Consider the following 24,900-nt stretch of genomic DNA (forward strand, 5'->3'; position numbering starts at 1 on the left):
TTGTATGCACTCACTCCAGGCATGATCATCACACTGACACTGGAGGTCACCCTCCCAACTCCTAATCAGTTTTCCAATATTATGTTTGTTGTAATCTTGTAGTGTATTGTAAAACTGTCTTATAGTACTATTATCTGCACTTAAGTGTAAAAAGAAATTTTCCATGGGTCCTAGTTGCATTGTATTATGCAAAGTATCAAAACTTGAAGTAATTAGGTGACGAGATATTGACCATGTTTTATATTGCTGTCAATTAATGTTATTGCACGATAAATGTTTTTATTATTTAACTGTATAGTTTTAGTTCTCATTTACAAGACCTGCATAAAATAATTGGGTAGGAACACAGTGTGATGCATGTTTTGTAGTCCATCTTTTACACATTGTAGTTATAACTACATAGTAGTGTTTAGTTATAACTTATGTCAGATATCTGGCATCACGTTGTTAAGGAGACTATTATTAGGTTAATTGGATTCTCAGTGCACTCTTCTTTTTGACTGTAAATACCTCGGAGTATACATTGACAATAAACTGGACTGGGTTAAAAACACTACTGCACTTTACAGGAAAGGCCAAAGCCAACTCTATTTTCTGAGGCATCTGAGGTCCTTCAACATCTGTCGGACAATGCTCAGGATTTTCCACGAGTCTGTTGTGGCCAGTGCTGTCCTCTATGCTGTTGCATGCTGGGGGAGCAGACTGAAAGTTGCTGATGCTAACAGACTCAATAAACTGATCTGCAAGGCCAACAATGTTGTGGGGATGGAGCTGGACTCTCTTTGGATGGTGATGGAGAGGTGAATGTTGTCCAAGATAAGGACAATCATGGATAACACCTCCCACCCACTCCATGACATGAGCACGTTCAGTTAGAGACTGAGATTACCAAGAAGCACCACTGAACGACACAGGAAATCATTCCTGCCTGTGGCCATCTCCCTGTACAACTCCTCCATCTAACACACTATAAACTACTATAGCTACACCTTTTGTTGCGCATGCTCTTCTTTCTTTTTCAGATATTTATTAGTAAGTGACACACATATATATATATATATATATATATATATATATATATATATATATATATATATATATATATATATATACACATACATATATATAGTGCTATTTCTTACTTCTTGTATAGTCTGTTTATGTTACTGTTTGTACTGGAGCACTGTAACCAACATAATTTCCCCTAGGCTCAATAAAGTATTCTGATTCTGATTTTTCCAAGTCCATATCAAGTTCTCCTACCACTACTCCTATTTCCTTATGACATGTTTTGGACTTTTTAAACATACAGTTGTCTCTGTCCCCTCACCAATTACCAGATTGTCTTTAAAGTCGGATTTTTTCCAGGACTTCACATTCTTCCTAACTGATCTCCTCACTGTGCTGGTTCCTAATGTTAATACATTTTGTTTGTTTACCTTACTGACTGCCTACTTGTGAATGACAGCAAACAAATGATGTAATGTATAAATCAACATTAGGATTCTGGACTTTACCTTGGGGTGCCAAGTCCCTCTTTTCTGTGGAAACAAAAAGGTACAAAAGGTTCTTATTAAAAAAGTGTAGCTGACAAAGATGCATAAATATCAGAAAATATAATGAAGAGAAAACTGAGGATAAAACAAACTGTGTAAAATGGTGAAATAATGACCAAAATATACATTTATCAATAAATACACAAGGAAATGATGTTGGAGGCTCATAAAAAAATATAATAAAACCAGAAACTATGACAACCATGACAGTAAATTTAGTGGAATTAACAACAAACTGCATGCTGAAAATATTAGTAAATCACATTTGCATTATTTATTTAAATATTATTCTCTTTAATGTTAAATTCCTGCAAATACATATGTGAGAAGGCCAGCCACAAAAATCACACCAGCTTTTTCTAAATCCATCACAGGATATCTGTATGAACTTCATGAGATTATTGTGTGTGTGTGTGTGTGTGTGTGTGTGTGTGTGTGTGTGTGTGTGTGTGTGTGTGTGTGTGTGTGTGTGTCATTTCAGTCTTTCAGAGACTTCTCTCTGTCATGTCCCTTCATACTGCCTCACTCCTGCTCTTATAGCTGCAACAGTTGTCAAGCGAGGGGGGGCTGGGAGAGATTGAGGTCCCCCAGGTTACCTCATTAAATCTGAATACTATAACAGACTTTATCTATACATGCGTTCACTAATAGTAAATCATTTTTATTCTTGATCAAAGATATAAAAGTATAAGCCTGATTAATATGATAAATGAGAAATTTATTTGAGCTAAGAAAATTATTCTAATGTTTGGATTGTGTGTGCAAGATCTAGAGTGTGATTAAAGTGGTGGGTGGGTTCTTTTACATTTTGAGAGAAGCCAATTGAGTCTAATAACAGATTAAATGCCATGTTGAGGCTGTCATTTTTAGCATCTACATGGATGTTAAAATCTGTAAGAAGACTTATATACAAACAAAATCTGCTGGAGTGTTTATCAAAGACCTTTTCTTTTTTTCACCTGAGAAACATTTTGCAGACAATTGACTGCATGTTTATATGATTTAATTATTTAACATTTTGTTTCATTGGAAACATCATTCTTTGCATTCAGTCTAAGCATGTATTCACATTTTTGAAAAGCAATAATTATTGGAATCATCTAATGACTAAAATGCCACTCACTATTCAAATGTATATAGATTTTCTTCTGTGACTGATGCCAGATGTCCTTTTGTGTGGCAACGCAGCAATAGTTATCGTCCTTTTTCACAGTAGTGTTGACAGTGATGTAGAAGCGATCTCCTATTTTAGAGACCTGTAGCTCCTCAGAAGGAATGATCTGATTGTTACTGTCCCACCACTCGACCGTAGGTCTGGGGGAACCACTTTGAACGTCACACTGAAGCAGTGCCCAATCATCTGTTTGATTAAGAATTGTGACAGAAGGTTGTGCTGCACCTGTGAACACATGATTGACAGATTATTTAAGGACAATGACAGTCAATTATTTTAGCTACTCTGAATGCACATGTATTTGAGCATAAATAACAGTTATTCCACCTTAACTGTACCTAACAGCACAGTTTTGATAGGAAAAGATTCAATTTGAGAGTTTTTACTCTATACATTACTTGTGACTCCAATTTAGAAATTTGTCTAAGCGTTATATAAAACCATGATAAAGCACCATGCCTTAATTAAAATTAATTTAATTTTAACATCAAATAACTACAAATTTAATTTGGATAAATAAATATGTGAACAAATGTAGATGTTACAGAAAATACCAGCATCAAAAACTGCAATTTTGAATATAAAAATAAATTTTAATGCAGACTTTTGGAGGTTACTGTAAACTTGAACCAAGACACTGAGAGGGATGAGATATATGGGCATATGAAGGTCATGCGATAGTTTTCTATTTGGATGAACAGCTATGTGCAATTAAGATAATGTCTTGATCTATAACAGATTCACAGTTACTGAACTGATTATGAATGAATCCTAATTAAGTAATCCTTAATATACAAAGCATACAAAAAAATTTTTTTTGTTCGGACTGTTTATAAAGATAATCTGCAGATATTTTATATGGCTCTAACCGTAAGATGGTAAAAGTGTTGTTCAGTATTTACCTATCTGTTCATATACACACACGAGGACGTAAGGATTAGTGACGTAATCACAAACAGGACTCACCGTTAATTCGGACCTTTAACCTTTTGAAACGCAGAGGTTATATGCGACCCAAGTTTACATGTAAAAAATAATAAATAAACATACTGTGTATTTTCACTTTGACCGGAAACATCGATACAAACATTTTATACGTCATTTCAAAGCGCAGGTGCTCATTTTTCAGCAGATTCGTTCATCTCAGTGAAGCACTTACGACATAAAAGCAGTAACGTGTTAATTTACGGCAGAAAAAAGGTATTAACCTTACCCCAAGCCTGATGCATCTCCGTTAACAAGCCGTTCATTGGCCCAAAAACAGACTTTTGAAGACAAACAGGGGCTCGTTTTAAAGAAAACAAACTTCACAGATTAATTTCAGCTCGCTTGAGTTCGACTGGCAGAAAAAAAACTAACGGGAAAAAAAGAAAGTATTCTCCAAGTAAACTTTGTCTGAGCCACCTAAACTTTTGAAAGAACAATAACAAAAGTATTAATAAATAACTTAACCAATCATGTTGGGTATCGCTGGAATCTGAAAGCGCCCACGGGTAAAATTAACCAATTCGCATCGTTATCCGACGTAAAAGGATGCACGCAAAAAGCTGTTAATCCTTTCAGCCAATCACAACAGAGCATCTTTACGCCATCTACGTGGGTGTTTGATTGACAGCTACTGTCATCCAATAGAAAGTCACCGCAGTGAAACCACTCTGCTTTTGAAGCCGGTAAAATCACCTCTCTGACCATGTATGGAAGTTAATTAAGTTAGCCTCTCTGTAACAATGGAACAAAAACAAATCAAAGAAAAGTGTTTTATCTGTCGAAAAAGACCCGATTAATTATAATAAATCAGCAGATTTTTATTTCAATTATTAAGGAAATCACTTTGAAGTTAAGTTTAGCATTTAAGAATATTTGAAATGTGAAACACCAGAATGAATTCTCATTATTTGTTAAGTTTGGAGAGATTTTTGTGGAATTTCTGAAGTAAGTTTTCAGGGATCCTCTACTTTGCCCTTTCAATTAATTTCTGCAGTGTTTTAGAGCCACTTTTAAATATCAGAATGAAACTTGGCACATTTATTGTAGACAAAATGAAGAAGCTATCCTGTAAATTTCAGCATTGTAGCCCTCATAATGACTGATTAAGTGTATTTAATATATGAAGTAAAAGCTTGAGAACATCAAGGCTTCAGTCATTTCCTGTATAATCCTCAAACAAATCATCTGTGTTAGAACTAAAGGTAAAACTAACAGACTACATTAAATATCACAGATTTTACTTCACAGTGATCAAACAGGCAGGTATCAGATATTTATGGTCTGGAAATTATTACAAAGTTTAGCCTGGTAGTTACAGACATGCAGAAGTGCACATGACTGTGAGAGGCTCTAACAAGTTAATACGGCCTCTGAAAGGGAAAAAACACACACATGTTAGAGGTGACTGTCTCATCAACTTGGCAGTTAAATAAAACTAGAGAAAAGAAACCCAGACATGTTAACTTGCTATATTAGACAGTTTTTATAATCCTAAACTAAAAGAGAAGGCACAGTCACTGATTAAATAAATGTCCTGATACCAAGAGGCTAGTTTATTGTCACGAATGTGTTATCACACAGTCAAAGGCAGCAGGCCCAGACAAGTTGTGTCCAAGGATGCTAAAGGCGTGTGCTGCTGAACTTGGCGAGCCGCTACAACGAGTCTTCAATCTCAGTCTGTGACTGGGGAGAGTGCCCGCCCTATGGAAGACATCCTGCATCGTCCCGGTCCCCAAAAGGAACCGGCCCAATGAGCTGAATGACTTCTGACCGGTGGCACTGATGTCACATCTTATGAAGACTCTAGAGCGGCTCTTCCTCAACCTCCTCCGACCACAGGTACAAGATGCCCAGGACCCACTACAGTTCGCATACAAGGCGGATGTCGGAGTGGAGGATGCCATCCTGTACCTCCTACATAGAGCCCACTCACACCTGGACAGGGGAAAAGGCATGGTCAGGATCCTGTTTCTTGACTTTTCCAGTGCCTTTAATACCATCAGGCCCTGTCTGCTTCAGGAAAAACTAAACAGGATGCAGGTGGACCCCTGCCTGGTCGCTTGGATCTCCGACTACCTCACTGACAGACCACAGTACGTCAGGCTGAAGGACATCATGTCTGACACTGGTTTGCAGCACAGGAGCACCACAGGGAACTGTGCTGTCCCCTCTTCTCTTCACCCTGTACACCTCTGACTTCTGCTACAACTCTGAATTATGCCATATTCAGAAGTTTGCAGACGACACAGCCATCATGGGGTGTATCTGGGATGATCAGGAAGAGGAGTACAGAAGTCTGGTGAGGAACTTCGTCACATGGAGTCACACAAACCACCTGCAACTCAACACCTCAAAGACCAAGGAACTGGTTGTGGACTTCGGGAGGTCCAGAGCAGGTTCACTGCCGGTTCAGATAGAGGGAGAGGAGGTGGAGGTGGTCAACAAGTACAAGTACCTCGGGCTGTGGGTGGACAACAAACTGGACTGGTCATGCAACACAGAGCACCTGTATAAAAAAGCCCAAAGCCGACTGTACTTCCTCAGGAGGCTGAGGTCTTTTAACATCTGCAGGAAGCTCCTGAGGATGTTTTACCAGTCGGTGGTTGCTGGAGTACTTTTCTATGCTGTGGTGTGCTGGGGGAGCAGCACAGCAAAGAAGGACTCATCCAGGCTGGAAAAAGTGATCAGGAAGGCTGGCTCTGTGGTCGGCATGAAGCTGGACACTCTGGTGACAGCGGCAGAGAAAAGGACACTAAAGAAACTGCTGGACATTATGGACAATGCTGGGCATCCTCTGCACATGGCCATAAACAACCAGAGGAGTCTGTTCAGTGACAGGTTGCTTCTCCCAAAGTCAAGAACCAACAGACCTAAAAACTCCTTTGTCCCACACGCCATCAGACTGTTTAACTCCTCTCTGGAGGGGAAAGGGAGGGAAAACAGGAGGACAAAGGAGGGGGGAACAACTAAGCTGTAGTGCCTCTTCACTGTGCAGTACTTTTTGTTAATAACCAACGGTGTAATAGACTTCAATACTTGAAATGTGCAATTCCCTTGTATTCTTATTCGTATTCTTATTATACGTCCTATTTATTCTATTTATCCCTTTGTATACTCTTTATTTATATATGTCTCTGTATTTATATATGTGTATATATCGTATTCTGTTCACATTCTGTAAATTCTGTTGGTGCTGTGCTATTTGGAAACCAGAGAAACCCACCAGAGGGATTAATAAAGTATCTCTCTTATCTTAAAAAACACTCTGAACAGTGGTGTGTCTGATATTTTGGAAGAAGTGAACAATTTTTTATTTTATTTTGTTTACTAAAGACTCCATGGACACCTCAGATTTCTGATAAGTAGACAGGCGCAGGACCAGCATGCACATGGGGAGGTCTCAGTTTTGTTCACTGAATATTAATGCAGGTGTGCTGTAGGAGTGAGGCCCTGCCAGATGTGCATGCTGACCGTTTCATCTGTAAATAATCAGCTGTTTTATAACAGCACTCACCAACAACAAGCTCAATGTGGAATGTTCTGATTTCTGGCTTCAGTTTTGGAAATTTACATAAATAAGTCCCGTTGTCTTCCAACCTAGTTTTTTTTATTCTTATAGACGCGTTGCCATGCTTTAACTCTTCTGGAAAATGTGAGACTCGATCTTTGAACTCCTCATCTTGACCTAAGAGGCCATTATTGTAATATTTGCCATCATCATACAGGAACACATTCTTTTGTGGAACTGTTCCTTCCTTCTTCCAGTCAAACAGCATTGACTCAATGTTCTCATTGGTGCTGAGGGAGCAGGGTAAAATGACACCATCATCTTCTTTCACCGTCACTCTGGTCACAGGTGTCCCTGAAAGACAAAACATGAATTAAACAGTGATGAGGATAGAAGGAAAAGTCAGATATGAGGCAGGGGCAGCCAATCAGAAGAAAGTTGACTCTTGATTTTTATCAGTCATGATCATTCTTTTTTCCTTTACAAAAATCATACTTTTTTAGTTTACTTCCTCTTCATATTTTCCTGTTGTCATGACTGTCCCACCTGTAGCCCCACAGTTTATATGACTGGTTTAAATGGAGGCTGAAGGAGATGAAGAGCTTGTTTCAGAGAGGATGAGCTCAGAGGCTGCACCAAGGCCCAGACTGAGATAAACAAGGATCATTGTGAAGTGTGAATCATGCTAAACTGTTCCAGGAGTGTCCAAGAATAAAATATGGAGCTGGAAATGAGTATAATAGCTCACCTTTACTTCATGTATTACATTTCTGTTTACAGAAGTCAGAGGGTGAGGTCCATTAAAGAGGACTCTCTCTGAATATTGATTTTTGCTAATATCCACATGAGCTGTTACAGTAATGCTCCTCCATCCTACCAACACACAGCTCCACCTCAGTAACAATCATACTGTGACCAGACTGTATTTATTTTTTCAGTAAACAAAAATATCAGATCATTCATGATTAATTTTCTAATCTAAAAAATTCTGATTCCTCAGCTTTACAACTGTACTAATGATCTATAACAGTTTGTCAGCTGACAGCAGCCCCGACACATCTGTGAGCTACTGCTTGTTTTTCTCTGCTCTGACTTTCTTTCTTACTGTTTTTGGCTACGAGCACATAGCTCAGTATGAATGTGACCTCTCCATCTTCCTGATATGTTTTTGGAGTGGATTAATGAAGAAACACTCTTCAGACAACCTGCTGGGATTTACTCTGTACTCATATTGGCAGTTTTTAGCATGTGACTGCAGCATTTGTGTTGTTGTTGGACTTCTGATCTGCCTCTACATTAGCGAAAAAACAATTAATATGGGTTTAAGTTCAATAATTTAGGACCTTTACCAACACAATGTACCGGAGTTAAATGTCACATTCTCTCTCTATTTCTTTCTCCTACACACACTGTCAAAGGTAATATGATAATAGAAGAATATATATGGCACCTTTTGGGGGGAGGGGGGGGGGGGGGGGGTGAGGGGTGGGGTGGGGTGGGGGGTGAGGGGTCAGAGGTCAGGGGAGGGGTGGGGGTTTTTGCCTGGGGGGATTACCCCCCACACCCCCTTTGCCGAGCTTAAAAACTGGCATCTTGTGCACGTACGAGCACGCGCGCATGCACTCTCATGTACGCGCTTTCACTCTTCCGAAATGGGGCACTTCCTGTGGCCGTGCGGTCCCACTGCGCATGCTCTGTTTCCTCCTAGCAGGGTGTTTTTTAATTAAGGTTCATCAGCCTCTGTAGGCATTTTGTTTTTCATGGTAAATTTATACAAACAGGAATTTCTTTGTCTTTTTATTCTATAGAAAGACTTTTGTTGTCAGATAATCGAACTGAAACAGCAGTGTGCTTTATAAGCAGATTTTCTACGGTTAGTTAAGCGACTCCCCAACCTTGTTGCATTGTTTCTAACAACTCATTGCTGGCTGTTTTAGACTTTAAGACGCCGTTTATCTCAAAAAATGGTGAATAAGGAGGTGGAGAGAGACCAAACTTTTATCCCTTTCATTAAATAATTGCATCCCACCCCAAAAAACTTTCACCTAAGAACAGCGCCGTTAGTTCGCATTAATTTTCAGTTAAAATTTAAAATAATTAAAACAAAAATACGCGAAGGCTTTCCCAGACATTCTTTAAAACACAGATGTGCAACGCATTATTTAATTAGTGTTTATCAGCCGATGCGTTTTAGTTTTCAGTGTGAATATATACAAACAGGAGTTACTTTTGCAATAGTGTTTTTACACACTCTAACCGAAATGGTAGATTTTGTGTGTTTTTAACAACTGCACTTTGGGGAGGGGGATAGTTAAGGTGAATTTGAGGTCTGTGCTTTGGGGTGGGGGAAGAGGCATAAAGGTTTATAAAAGCCAGCAAACTCTATCCTTGAGCCTGACACCCGCACGTTAGTTTGTGTATTCGACCGTAAATTTTTAGAGAAAATACGCATTGAATTTTGATGCCATTTTTAAAACATAGATGTGCAATACATTATTTTAATGTTGTTTATCAAACGCTGTGTGCGTTTTGGTTTTCACTGTGAATGAGTTACTTTTGTAAATGCAGGATCACATTTTTTTAATGGTGCTTTTTAGACACTGATCTGAAAGATAAATGCTTTTGGTAGAAGCAGCTTTGCTGGATTTGTTTTTTAACTTGGTGAAACATAGTGCAAAACTCTTAATTCAGTATTTTACAGGTTTTAACTGTGTGGTCTTTCTGGAAAATGTAGGTCCACTTGTGAAATGAGAGCATGCACCGTGCTCTTCAGAATTGTCAGCTTTGCTCGTTTCATGGGTCCTCTGTTGATAAAACTGATTTTTAATGGATCTTAATGTTTAGAGACAATAGCGAAGGTACTGACCTGTGTGTCTCTTTAAACTCTAGATGTTAAATTTTAAGGCTACATATTATTTATCTTGCACTAAGTCTGCTTGGCATATGCTCTGTATAAAGGCTCTGGACCTTTCCAAAAAGGCGTAGAGGCAACTTTAGCATGATTAATTTATTACAATGTCAGTTTCTGGGAAGTTTTCCCTCCTGTGTCTATGGCTGGTGCAAGTTTTTTGTTTATTTGTGAAACTGAGCGTGGTTGTGGACAATTCCGACTGTGCTGTTTGAATTGAGTTTAGTGATGCGCGAATCATGAACGAATCGTTCAATACTCGAGAATCACTTTACTGACTCATGAATCATGATTCACAAGCCCAACTGACTCACTGACTCATCCCTGTTGCTGTTAGCAGCAATATATCTAGCTTATAATTAAAATTGTGGAGAAAAACACAACATCCAGTATCTTAACAAAAACATTTCTGCTCTGAACTGGAAGAAAAAACCCTGAGTAGAAGCTCACATCAAGACAATAGCTCCTCGGTTCACAGTAGCATCGCTCTGCTAACATGCTAACAGCACATTTGAGCTACTCACCCCCTCCTTTCCTGTGCTGAATCGTAGAGCCAGCGAGTCACTCAGGACTCGCTAACCCCCTCCCTCCTGTGCTGAATCATAGAGCCAGCGAGTCACTCAGGACTCGCTAACCCCCTCCCTCCTGTGCTGAATCGTAGAGCCAGCGAGTCACTCAGGACTCGCTAACCCCCTCCCTCCTGTGCTGAATCGTAGAGCCAGCGAGTCACTCAGGACTCGCTCACCCCCTCCCTCCTGTGCTGAATCGTAGAGCCAGCGAGTCACTCAGGACTCGCTAACCCCCTCCCTCCTGTGCTGAATCGTAGAGCGAACGAATCACTCACTCACTCACCCCCTCCCTCCGGGCTCACAGCTTCTTCTTCTTGGTTGGCAACCAATGTTAAGGCGCATTACCGCCCCCTGGCTCACGGCTCAGTGGACATTTAGATGAGAAAATATATACTTGACACATTTAAGGAAAATACTAATAAAATAAAAATAAACAAGATAAATGTTCCCTTTAGAAATTTTTTTGCTCTTTTTTGCTTTATAAAATTGTTGTTTTCTTTTAGAATCACTCATCTTAGCAGTAGGATTTACATGAAAAGAGAAAAGAAATTAAGTTTGAGTGAAAATGTACATTTTTTGCACTCTCTGGTCAACTGACTCAGTGAATCAAATGACTCAAAAAACCCGATTCACTTTGGTGAGTGACTCATTAAAACTCGATTCAGTAAAAAGAATCAAATTTACCATCACTAATTGAGTTTCGTGTTGGATCACTTTCTTTAATTGTTAATTCTCTGCGAGCAGTGAAGAACCAAACTAGTACTTCAAAGTTTTAAATCCATTTTGCCCCAGTGGCCAGTGCGAAGTTGTGCTGCAGATCCCAGCATGAAAGCTGAGGGTCCAGCCAGCCGGCAGAAAGGCCAGTTGATGCCTCGACATGCGTTGGAACCGGTTTTGCCCGCACAGAGCGTTTCTGACATGCTGGCGTTGCTTATGCATAAGAGAAAAGCAACAATACAGCGTTGCTCCAAGACATCCTTTCACATGGTATGTATGTATGTCTGTCTGTCAGCGCTAATTATTCAAACCCTGTTTAAAAGGCGACTCATTTGTTGGCCAAAAACATTTCCTCTAAATTTGCAAAGTTACTGATTTAAAAATATATATTTTCGTCACACTCTAGACTCTTGAGCATATTTATATAGCAAAATTCACAGTGGTATAACCATGTTAAATAAAAGATGCCCAAGTGTGCACCAATGCACTCTAATGCATGCCTTTAAACTGTATGCTGATAAGTCTGTATCCATAATTTGTGGATCTGCTGATTTGTTTTTTTTTAATGTGGCACTTTTTTTTTCACGAACTGCAGATGATGAAATCCTCTTTATTTGAGAAAGTGTCCCTAAGCTATTGTTGTTCATACTTACTGAGTTCCCTAACCACTTCTTTACTATGTCAGCAAACTTTCTGAACAAGAAAGGTATCGTAGATTTAAAGACACATCTTCATTGAAGCAAAGGCAAAACATTGAATTTTATGTTCATATTAAAGAGTCAAAATCCAAAAGCTGCTGCAATCTTTTGTATTAATGATCTCTCTCTCTCTGTGCATGTGTGTGTGAGTGAGTGAGTGTAATGCTATGTGTGTGTGTGTGTGTACAGGAGAAAGGTGATGGCAGGAGCTTTTTTTTAATGCATTTCGAATCAACTTTTTTTTTTGTTTTACAAGAAGTGTATTTCATACATTGGAACAAATATAATCTTTTCTATACTTTATAAGTATGAAACTCTAAAGATTTTAAGTTCATGCACATTGTGAAACAAGAATCTAAATCTTTCTGTCACAATGATTTCTATAAACGCATGTTGTTTATGGGATAATGTGAAAAATCTTTTGTGGGCTCTAATAATGATCAGTGGTGATTGAAGAGGAAGCTTGAACCCTGGCTCTGGAGATTTTCATGACAAGTGACAGTGCAGACATTTGTTAATGAGAGAACATGTTTTATCATCATAACGACTGTGAATTTAAGCGTCGTTAAAGTGTTGACTCGTGTTTTTTAATAGAAGACTTAAAACACTAAACTCTAATTTCAGGGGTTTATTTTAAGTTTACAGAATATAACATCTGGTATGACAATGAGTTTTACTTCTCACTGTCTGTGTTATGTGTATCTATTTATCATGTATGCTACTTTGCTCTGTGGACTAAAATGTTTCATTGTATTCATGAAATAAACCAGAATTTCAATGTCCGAATCTTTTACTGTTTTTCTGCTTTTGTTCACTCCAAGTTTGACAAAACCCACAGCTCACTAACAATGTGGAGCAATCTCAATGTATTTAGCTGCTTTTTCCCTAAACACAATCAGTTGACTGAGAGAAATGCCTGTAGTCCTCACTTTGGTCATTTTGAATGTTGAAGGAGATTTGCTCCATAGACACCTTATACTAGTGTTTCCTACACTTAATCCACCACTACTATGTTCTATTTAAACCCAGATTCCTTTTATAGTTTGCAGTGAAAAACCATTGCTTAATGGGACAGCAGTACAAGTCACTCTTTACTAACACATTGTAGATAAGTTTATTGCTGGACAACACAGCTAGCAGTCTCACACACTCTTTAGGTTTTTGAAGTTTTGTGTGTAATGGTTTAGTGTATCAAACCTTACCCTTTTCTCCCAGTATCACAACAGTATGACTCCCAAAGTACGGCTCAGTAAACAAACAAGGACTCTGAAGTCAGAACAGAAAGATACAGTTGGAAGATGAATGATTGTGTTTTTATGATGCGTAGTAAACTACCCCCTCTTCTTTTTCTCTGTGTTGTTGTTCTTGTGTGTATGCTTTAGAAGTCAAAGTATACATTAGCCACACTTACAAAAAACATTTTGAATTTCATTTAGAACTGAGATTCTACGTTGTAAGCAGAAATCTTATGCTCAGCCATAAGTGTGTTTCCCCACTTTCACAATGCTAAGGTGTCAAATCCACAACCCCCAACAGATGGTTTGTCACACACTGGGTTCAAACACTCAAAAAGCAACACAACAGCAGGTTCAAGAAGGACAAGGCCCCCTTTATTTGCACAGCCTCACACACCATAGATTTTTAAAGTTGTGGTGTACAATGGTTTAGCCACAGATGTGACTTCTACTTTTGATAAAGATCACTCCACATGCATATTTCTTAAGAAATGAAGCGTCTTTATTAAGCTCTTATTTATACATGTCTACACAATAATAGACACCGTGTGCTCTGTGACATTATAGTCTTCTACTTCAGCTTCCATTGGTTTGCATTTTCAACTCCCAACCTTTCAGGTTGTTATGAACGACTTATATTTCTAACACTTTGTGATGTAAAAGTGAACCACGCAGCTTTTTTATTTTCTGTCTGATGGAAGGACTTAAGACACGAGTTATTTAAACAATTCTAAATGACAGTGTGACGGCCATAGTACTTTATGCGGGTCAAATATGTTAAGGATAATGTTTCTCAATGTAACATGGCAAAGAACTTTTGGTTAGGATACAACATTTTGTAAACAGTTACCTCAGAACCTGTACTGTCAGATCTATGTATGTAAGGTTAAACTTGCCACAGTACATCCACTTAAGTAAGTAACCAAACACATAAAGTCACCCTCACCAATAATCGACTGTTCCTTGAAAAAACGTAGCACAAACAGACAACTGACTCAGCAATGATAAGTAGAGCTACCCGAGGCCGAGACTCAAGCAGAAGAAAATTAAAAGTTGTTTTGTTTTTTTATGGCTCGAAAGATTGAAGAAAAATATGTTTAATAATTCAACAAGAGCCGCACCTTCAACACATGTACATTCAAATTTTGGAACAGGCTCAACATTGATGTTGTTCAGTAGTTTTTATCCACTCTCAAAAGTCATTTTATGGCTTTAATATTTCCAGCTGATAAGGAGACTTACAGCATTTCAAATGTGCGTCCAAATGCTTTAAACATCCGCTTTGTCTGTAACGACAGTCTCAAACTGCAGAGCATTGTTTTTACTCAAATTCAGCATTTTCTGATGAAAATTTAGCTGCTTTTTTTTCACTGTAACACCCCCCTCAATGCCATTTTTTAGGATGATATTCTTGGAGATTCATTTTTTAAATATATATTTGTGCTTTTGGAGTGAGGGTATCTAATACGCACGTTGTCACTGTGTTTTGTACTACCAACTGCGAGGGCTCTGCTTTTACTTTGAGCAGTCTGGTTTTATTTTGTCTCGTGAGTGTGTGTGTTTTTCAAAGGAGATCTTCATCAGTTTCATTTTGTTACCACAAACTTTGTGTAAAGTTCACAACAGAGGTAAAGAGATTTAAACACACCAGTTTAAGGAGGCATGCAGGGGTTGGACCAGCTGCACATGACAGGTGAAGAAGAGAGTGTCGGCGGAGATGTGCAACAGAAGCAGAGGGAACATTTTACAAGATGATAAATGGCAGATTTAGATGATTACGGATTTTTGTTGACAAGATTAAAAGACACGTCCATCACAGTTTAGCAGCATTTCAGTTTGATTAAATTAAAGTTGTTGTTTTTTAAAAAGGATGAGGACTATGTACCCACGTAATCGGTGATGAATTGTAAAGTTACAATTCTTTTATGTAAAAAAAAAAGCATTTTTATTTTTGTATATAAATAAATGTTGATGTTGTGCGACAGGATTGTGTGCTTCAATTTTACTTATAATGTGTCAAATCACTACAACAGACGATGCCGCCCAGAGTAAGGATCTTGTTAGCCACAGTGTTTCTAAGATTTTTATGCCATATTACAATAACCTCAGTTTTATCTGAACTTAGAAGCAGAAAATTAAAGCTCATTATGTATCTAAGACATACAAGCAGTTTAACCAATAAAAGTGGGTATCATCTGCATAGCAGTAAAAATGTATGCTATGCCTTCTAAAGCAAGTATAATGTAAACAGAACTAGTCTTTGCACAGAAGCCGTGGAGCTTCATAATTGACTTCAGTGTGTGAAGAGCGCTCTCCATTTAATAATAGATGTAATAAAATGTTATGGCCAACGGTATCAAACGCTACACTTTGGTCTAGCAGGAAAGATTTCAACATTTCAATATGAATGAAGGCTGAAAACCGATTAATATCTGATGATCTTTTCTGTGCTTCTTCAAGTTTGTAACACCGAACATACTAAAGGATGATTTATGGTTCACAGGAACAGTTTAATTAGACACACGTTTAGCATTTTTCTTTATATTCTTGTTTCCATCACTGACATGTTCAATATGATTACTATCAAAGGAGAAAATAAACCCTGTGTAGTTTTAAAAAACAACAACTTTAATTTAATCAAACTGAAATGCTGCTAAACTGTGATGGACGTGTCTTTTAATCTTGTCAACAAAAATCCGTAATCATCTAAATCTGCCATTTATCATCTTGTAAAATGTTCCCTCTGCTTCTGTTGCACATCTCCGCCGACACTCTCTTCTTCACCTGTCATGTGCAGCTGGTCCAACCCCTGCATGCCTCCTTAAACTGGTGTGTTTAAATCTCTTTACCTCTGTTGTGAACTTTACACAAAGTTTGTGGTAACAAAATGAAACTGATGAAGATCTCCTTTGAAAAACACACACACTCACGAGACAAAATAAAACCAGACTGCTCAAAGTAAAAGCAGAGCCCTCGCAGTTGGTAGTACAAAACACAGTGACAACGTGCGTATTAGATACCCTCACTCCAAAAGCACAAATATATATTTAAAAAATGAATCTCCAAGAATATCATCCTAAAAAATGGCATTGAGGGGGGTGTTACAGTGAAAAAAAAGCAGCTAAATTTTCATCAGAAAATGCTGAATTTGAGTAAAAACAATGCTCTGCAGTTTGAGACTGTCGTTACAGACAAAGCGGATGTTTAAAGCATTTGGACGCACATTTGAAATGCTGTAAGTCTCCTTATCAGCTGGAAATATTAAAGCCATAAAATGACTTTTGAGAGTGGATAAAAACTACTGAACAACATCAATGTTGAGCCTGTTCCAAAATTTGAATGTACATGTGTTGAAGGTGCGGCTCTTGTTGAATTATTAAACATATTTTTCTTCAATCTTTCGAGCCATAAAAAAACAAAACAACTTTTAATTTTCTTCTGCTTGAGTCTCGGCCTCGGGTAGCTCTACTTATCATTGCTGAGTCAGTTGTCTGTTTGTGCTACGTTTTTTCAAGGAACAGTCGATTATTGGTGAGGGTGACTTTATGTGTTTGGTTACTTACTTAAGTGGATGTACTGTGGCAAGTTTAACCTTACATACATAGATCTGACAGTACAGGTTCTGAGGTAACTGTTTACAAAATGTTGTATCCTAACCAAAAGTTCTTTGCCATGTTACATTGAGAAACATTATCCTTAACATATTTGACCCGCATAAAGTACTATGGCCGTCACACTGTCATTTAGAATTGTTTAAATAACTCGTGTCTTAAGTCCTTCCATCAGACAGAAAATAAAAAAGCTGCGTGGTTCACTTTTACATCACAAAGTGTTAGAAATATAAGTCGTTCATAACAACCTGAAAGGTTGGGAGTTGAAAATGCAAACCAATGGAAGCTGAAGTAGAAGACTATAATGTCACAGAGCACACGGTGTCTATTATTGTGTAGACATGTATAAATAAGAGCTTAATAAAGACGCTTCATTTCTTAAGAAATATGCATGTGGAGTGATCTTTATCAAAAGTAGAAGTCACATCTGTGGCTAAACCATTGTACACCACAACTTTAAAAATCTATGGTGTGTGAGGCTGTGCAAATAAAGGGGGCCTTGTCCTTCTTGAACCTGCTGTTGTGTTGCTTTTTGAGTGTTTGAACCCAGTGTGTGACAAACCATCTGTTGGGGGTTGTGGATTTGACACCTTAGCATTGTGAAAGTGGGGAAACACACTTATGGCTGAGCATAAGATTTCTGCTTACAACGTAGAATCTCAGTTCTAAATGAAATTCAAAATGTTTTTTGTAAGTGTGGCTAATGTATACTTTGACTTCTAAAGCATACACACAAGAACAACAACACAGAGAAAAAGAAGAGGGGGTAGTTTACTACGCATCATAAAAACACAATCATTCATCTTCCAACTGTATCTTTCTGTTCTGACTTCAGAGTCCTTGTTTGTTTACTGAGCCGTACTTTGGGAGTCATACTGTTGTGATACTGGGAGAAAAGGGTAAGGTTTGATACACTAAACCATTACACACAAAACTTCAAAAACCTAAAGAGTGTGTGAGACTGCTAGCTGTGTTGTCCAGCAATAAACTTATCTACAATGTGTTAGTAAAGAGTGACTTGTACTGCTGTCCCATTAAGCAATGGTTTTTCACTGCAAACTATAAAAGGAATCTGGGTTTAAATAGAACATAGTAGTGGTGGATTAAGTGTAGGAAACACTAGTATAAGGTGTCTATGGAGCAAATCTCCTTCAACATTCAAAATGACCAAAGTGAGGACTACAGGCATTTCTCTCAGTCAACTGATTGTGTTTAGGGAAAAAGCAGCTAAATACATTGAGATTGCTCCACATTGTTAGTGAGCTGTGGGTTTTGTCAAACTTGGAGTGAACAAAAGCAGAAAAACAGTAAAAGATTCGGACATTGAAATTCTGGTTTATTTCATGAATACAATGAAACATTTTAGTCCACAGAGCAAAGTAGCATACATGATAAATAGATACACATAACACAGACAGTGAGAAGTAAAACTCATTGTCATACCAGATGTTATATTCTGTAAACTTAAAATAAACCCCTGAAATTAGAGTTTAGTGTTTTAAGTCTTCTATTAAAAAACACGAGTCAACACTTTAACGACGCTTAAATTCACAGTCGTTATGATGATAAAACATGTTCTCTCATTAACAAATGTCTGCACTGTCACTTGTCATGAAAATCTCCAGAGCCAGGGTTCAAGCTTCCTCTTCAATCACCACTGATCATTATTAGAGCCCACAAAAGATTTTTCACATTATCCCATAAACAACATGCGTTTATAGAAATCATTGTGACAGAAAGATTTAGATTCTTGTTTCACAATGTGCATGAACTTAAAATCTTTAGAGTTTCATACTTATAAAGTATAGAAAAGATTATATTTGTTCCAATGTATGAAATACACTTCTTGTAAAACAAAAAAAAAAGTTGATTCGAAATGCATTAAAAAAAAGCTCCTGCCATCACCTTTCTCCTGTACACACACACACACACATAGCATTACACTCACTCACTCACACACACATGCACAGAGAGAGAGAGATCATTAATACAAAAGATTGCAGCAGCTTTTGGATTTTGACTCTTTAATATGAACATAAAATTCAATGTTTTGCCTTTGCTTCAATGAAGATGTGTCTTTAAATCTACGATACCTTTCTTGTTCAGAAAGTTTGCTGACATAGTAAAGAAGTGGTTAGGGAACTCAGTAAGTATGAACAACAATAGCTTAGGGACACTTTCTCAAATAAAGAGGATTTCATCATCTGCAGTTCGTGAAAAAAAAAGTGCCACATTAAAAAAAAACAAATCAGCAGATCCACAAATTATGGATACAGACTTATCAGCATACAGTTTAAAGGCATGCATTAGAGTGCATTGGTGCACACTTGGGCATCTTTTATTTAACATGGTTATACCACTGTGAATTTTGCTATATAAATATGCTCAAGAGTCTAGAGTGTGACGAAAATATATATTTTTAAATCAGTAACTTTGCAAATTTAGAGGAAATGTTTTTGGCCAACAAATGAGTCGCCTTTTAAACAGGGTTTGAATAATTAGCGCTGACAGACAGACATACATACATACCATGTGAAAGGATGTCTTGGAGCAACGCTGTATTGTTGCTTTTCTCTTATGCATAAGCAACGCCAGCATGTCAGAAACGCTCTGTGCGGGCAAAACCGGTTCCAACGCATGTCGAGGCATCAACTGGCCTTTCTGCCGGCTGGCTGGACCCTCAGCTTTCATGCTGGGATCTGCAGCACAACTTCGCACTGGCCACTGGGGCAAAATGGATTTAAAACTTTGAAGTACTAGTTTGGTTCTTCACTGCTCGCAGAGAATTAACAATTAAAGAAAGTGATCCAACACGAAACTCAATTAGTGATGGTAAATTTGATTCTTTTTACTGAATCGAGTTTTAATGAGTCACTCACCAAAGTGAATCGGGTTTTTTGAGTCATTTGATTCACTGAGTCAGTTGACCAGAGAGTGCAAAAAATGTACATTTTCACTCAAACTTAATTTCTTTTCTCTTTTCATGTAAATCCTACTGCTAAGATGAGTGATTCTAAAAGAAAACAACAATTTTATAAAGCAAAAAAGAGCAAAAAAATTTCTAAAGGGAACATTTATCTTGTTTATTTTTATTTTATTAGTATTTTCCTTAAATGTGTCAAGTATATATTTTCTCATCTAAATGTCCACTGAGCCGTGAGCCAGGGGGCGGTAATGCGCCTTAACATTGGTTGCCAACCAAGAAGAAGAAGCTGTGAGCCCGGAGGGAGGGGGTGAGTGAGTGAGTGATTCGTTCGCTCTACGATTCAGCACAGGAGGGAGGGGGTTAGCGAGTCCTGAGTGACTCGCTGGCTCTACGATTCAGCACAGGAGGGAGGGGGTGAGCGAGTCCTGAGTGACTCGCTGGCTCTACGATTCAACACAGGAGGGAGGGGGTTAGCGAGTCCTGAGTGACTCGCTGGCTCTACGATTCAGCACAGGAGGGAGGGGGTTAGCGAGTCCTGAGTGACTCGCTGGCTCTATGATTCAGCACAGGAGGGAGGGGGTTAGCGAGTCCTGAGTGACTCGCTGGCTCTACGATTCAGCACAGGAAAGGAGGGGGTGAGTAGCTCAAATGTGCTGTTAGCATGTTAGCAGAGCGATGCTACTGTGAACCGAGGAGCTATTGTCTTGATGTGAGCTTCTACTCAGGGTTTTTTCTTCCAGTTCAGAGTAGAAATGTTTTTGTTAAGATACTGGATGTTGTGTTTTTCTCCACAATTTTAATTATAAGCTAGATATATTGCTGCTAACAGCAACAGGGATGAGTCAGTGAGTCAGTTGGGCTTGTGAATCATGATTCATGAGTCAGTAAAGTGATTCTCGAGTATTGAACGATTCGTTCATGATTCGCGCATCACTAAACTCAATTCAAACAGCACAGTCGGAATTGTCCACAACCACGCTCAGTTTCACAAATAAACAAAAAACTTGCACCAGCCATAGACACAGGAGGGAAAACTTCCCAGAAACTGACATTGTAATAAATTAATCATGCTAAAGTTGCCTCTACGCCTTTTTGGAAAGGTCCAGAGCCTTTATACAGAGCATATGCCAAGCAGACTTAGTGCAAGATAAATAATATGTAGCCTTAAAATTTAACATCTAGAGTTTAAAGAGACACACAGGTCAGTACCTTCGCTATTGTCTCTAAACATTAAGATCCATTAAAAATCAGTTTTATCAACAGAGGACCCATGAAACGAGCAAAGCTGACAATTCTGAAGAGCACGGTGCATGCTCTCATTTCACAAGTGGACCTACATTTTCCAGAAAGACCACACAGTTAAAACCTGTAAAATACTGAATTAAGAGTTTTGCACTATGTTTCACCAAGTTAAAAAACAAATCCAGCAAAGCTGCTTCTACCAAAAGCATTTATCTTTCAGATCAGTGTCTAAAAAGCACCATTAAAAAAATGTGATCCTGCATTTACAAAAGTAACTCATTCACAGTGAAAACCAAAACGCACACAGCGTTTGATAAACAACATTAAAATAATGTATTGCACATCTATGTTTTAAAAATGGCATCAAAATTCAATGCGTATTTTCTCTAAAAATTTACGGTCGAATACACAAACTAACGTGCGGGTGTCAGGCTCAAGGATAGAGTTTGCTGGCTTTTATAAACCTTTATGCCTCTTCCCCCACCCCAAAGCACAGACCTCAAATTCACCTTAACTATCCCCCTCCCCAAAGTGCAGTTGTTAAAAACACACAAAATCTACCATTTCGGTTAGAGTGTGTAAAAACACTATTGCAAAAGTAACTCCTGTTTGTATATATTCACACTGAAAACTAAAACGCATCGGCTGATAAACACTAATTAAATAATGCGTTGCACATCTGTGTTTTAAAGAATGTCTGGGAAAGCCTTCGCGTATTTTTGTTTTAATTATTTTAAATTTTAACTGAAAATTAATGCGAACTAACGGCGCTGTTCTTAGGTGAAAGTTTTTTGGGGTGGGATGCAATTATTTAATGAAAGGGATAAAAGTTTGGTCTCTCTCCACCTCCTTATTCACCATTTTTTGAGATAAACGGCGTCTTAAAGTCTAAAACAGCCAGCAATGAGTTGTTAGAAACAATGCAACAAGGTTGGGGAGTCGCTTAACTAACCGTAGAAAATCTGCTTATAAAGCACACTGCTGTTTCAGTTCGATTATCTGACAACAAAAGTCTTTCTATAGAATAAAAAGACAAAGAAATTCCTGTTTGTATAAATTTACCATGAAAAACAAAATGCCTACAGAGGCTGATGAACCTTAATTAAAAAACACCCTGCTAGGAGGAAACAGAGCATGCGCAGTGGGACCGCACGGCCACAGGAAGTGCCCCATTTCGGAAGAGTGAAAGCGCGTACATGAGAGTGCATGCGCGCGTGCTCGTACGTGCACAAGATGCCAGTTTTTAAGCTCGGCAAAGGGGGTGTGGGGGGTAATCCCCCCAGGCAAAAACCCCCACCCCTCCCCTGACCTCTGACCCCTCACCCCCCACCCCACCCCACCCCTCACCCCCCCCCCCCCCTCCCCCCAAAAGGTGCCATATATATTCTTCTGATAATGAAGCGTTAACACAAAAAAGGAAGTCAGAGGAAGGAAAAAGAGGTTGGTTGCTCAGCCTCCGCTGAATACAAAAGGAGAGACAGTTAACTGGAAGCTATATCATAACTTCACTTTACAGGCTGAATCATAGTTCTGAATTAAACACCTTTCTGTGATGTGTGCATTTTATTTAATTTGTGTTTTTGTGTCTTTCTGTTGTGATCCCACTTAGAATGGGATGTTTTTTGTGAGTCTGCTTTTGGTATGTTTTATGAGCATGCAGTACTTTTACAGAATATTCTTCATAGCATTTCCTACTGTTTTGGATTGCTGCACTAATAATAAACATAGATGTGTATAAATCCAGTATATTTCTCCACTAATTTTGATAAAATATTTTAATCATTTGACAGCCATAAATGCTACGCTTTTCATTCAGGGATGACAGTTTTTGGACAGCACCATGGACAATAACCACAGTCAGAGGTAGGCATTACATCATGAGTGCATATTTTCAGTGATAAGAATGTTTCAGTCCTTTGCGAAGACACATAGTACACAAACATCTGAAATTCATCTTTCAGGCATACATACATAATTTAAAATGCTGCTAAGGACTCTTAAATGCTAAACTCTATAAAACACTGATTGAAAAATCAGTGTTGCATCATCGAGGTCAGAAGACAAAGAGTGAGGTCCATTACAGAAGACTCTCTGCATATTTATTTCTGCTAATATGACTGCATTCACTTGCTGTGGTTATTTTACACAAACGACAGATCAATGTCAGGAAGTACAGGACATATATTTCCCAGTATTCCTCTCTGCCAACAAAACACTCCAGAAAAAACTCTATTTTAATGAGTGCACTGAGAAGCACTGAGGAAATATTTTAAGAGCTAAAATTCAGTTCATAAATGTGTACTTCATAAAATTTATGCCTTCACACAATATAACAATGACTTTAATATATAGTGGAACTCTTATAATAGTTCTACTTTACCATGACTCTAGTAATATGAGTATATTGTGCAGATAGAAAATATAGAAAATATCCTTTGATAGTCATTTACTGAAGGAGATGAAACTTTTCTTGCTTTTGTTTACAGTTATTTTTTAATCACATATCTAAACCATTCAACACAAAGTTACAAAGCTGTTACTCGTTGTTGTTGCTATTCACCGTGCAGCAGTATTTCTCAATTTTTATCAAATTGTACTTCTACATTACATTTTGTTCTAGAAGCAGCGCATAGGGAGGATAGGAAGGTCAGTTGCGTTAAGACATTTAATTGGCCAATCAAGTCACTATCGAAAGTGCAGAAGTCAGTAGTTGAAGGGCCGGTGGGCAGCGGCGCAGTTGCCAGAAATGCAACTGAAACTTTACATATACAGGGAGACCAAAGAGTTAAAAAAACAAAAAAAACAAAAAAAACAAATGAGGGTTTTTTAGGATTCAAAATATTGAAACCAAGAACAATGAAATATTGTAGTTTGCTGCATGACTTAAGAAGGAGATAAGCACACCACGAAGTCCACAATCAGACACACACATGCAGCGCAGTAACAAACACGCGACTCCTTCACATTAAAACTCCTCCAAATGGAATCATAAGTATTTGATCATAAAGAACAAAGAGAATAGTTTCGTTTCATTGTTGAAGATGCTGCACATTAATCTGCCGTCTTATTATTTTACTCTAAAACGCGGCTGCGTAAAAAGCTGATGTCACAGGTGTAGATGCCGCAGTCATCCACCCACTAAAGCAGCAGCCTGAGCTGCGTTAAAGCTCCATCCGCTGCTGTGAAACGTGACTGCGCCTGCACACATGATCAGTCTAAATCAACGAGTTTCTTACCGGATTCAGCAGCAAACGTCAGTCCGGACAAATTCAGGAAACAGAAGCTCAGAATCAGAAGTGCTAGAAGCTCCATGTCTGCAGAAACCCTCAAACGTTCAGACGTTACAGGATCTCTTTAATAAAACGGAGCTCGAAGCCACTCCTCTCAGCACACTGACGCGCTCCAAAACACTTTGAGTTTCTATTCTCTTAAAGTAGTAAAGCATAATTACACTTCCGGTGGCTTTGTGAAAGGCATAGAGAAAGGCTGACGGGAGAAACATTCATGAAGGACATGAGGAAATTTCTTTTTCATTACATGAAAATAAAATTTGTCAAAAACTGTATTTCCTCTAGTGGAGACAGTTGAGCTGCTTCAGGCATCTAATGCCTCTTGTATGTGTGCCCTTTAGAGAGGAAGCCCCAGACCAGACCCAGGACATGCTGGAGAGATGAGGAGCTGGAGGAGGTGGCTGTCGGGAAAGATCTCCTTAGGTTGCTGTCCCCACAACCCAAACCTGGATAAGAGGCACAGGATGGATGGAAGATGG

The 24,900-nt window shown here is 38.4% G+C and overlaps 1 protein-coding gene across 1 annotated transcript in view; it reads right to left on the reverse strand.

Moving 5' to 3' along the window:
• LOC134626886 (V-set domain-containing T-cell activation inhibitor 1-like) overlaps window positions 1-24,481 on the reverse strand; it is a 37,765-nt gene extending 13,284 nt beyond the window's left edge. The window contains exons 1-4 of the mRNA XM_063472780.1: window positions 24,368-24,481; window positions 7,232-7,579; window positions 2,680-2,955; window positions 1,518-1,541 (exon numbers count right to left, since the gene is read on the reverse strand). Coding sequence (XP_063328850.1) covers window positions 1,518-1,541; window positions 2,680-2,955; window positions 7,232-7,579; window positions 24,368-24,443 — 724 coding nt within the window. The 5' untranslated portion in view covers window positions 24,444-24,481. The remainder of the gene's footprint in view (window positions 1-1,517; window positions 1,542-2,679; window positions 2,956-7,231; window positions 7,580-24,367) is intronic.
• Between the last annotated feature and the right edge of the window lie 419 nt (window positions 24,482-24,900).

Source organism: Pelmatolapia mariae, linkage group LG5 (genome assembly GCF_036321145.2).
Source record: "Pelmatolapia mariae isolate MD_Pm_ZW linkage group LG5, Pm_UMD_F_2, whole genome shotgun sequence".
In the NCBI taxonomy this organism is placed as follows: domain Eukaryota; kingdom Metazoa; phylum Chordata; class Actinopteri; order Cichliformes; family Cichlidae; genus Pelmatolapia; species Pelmatolapia mariae.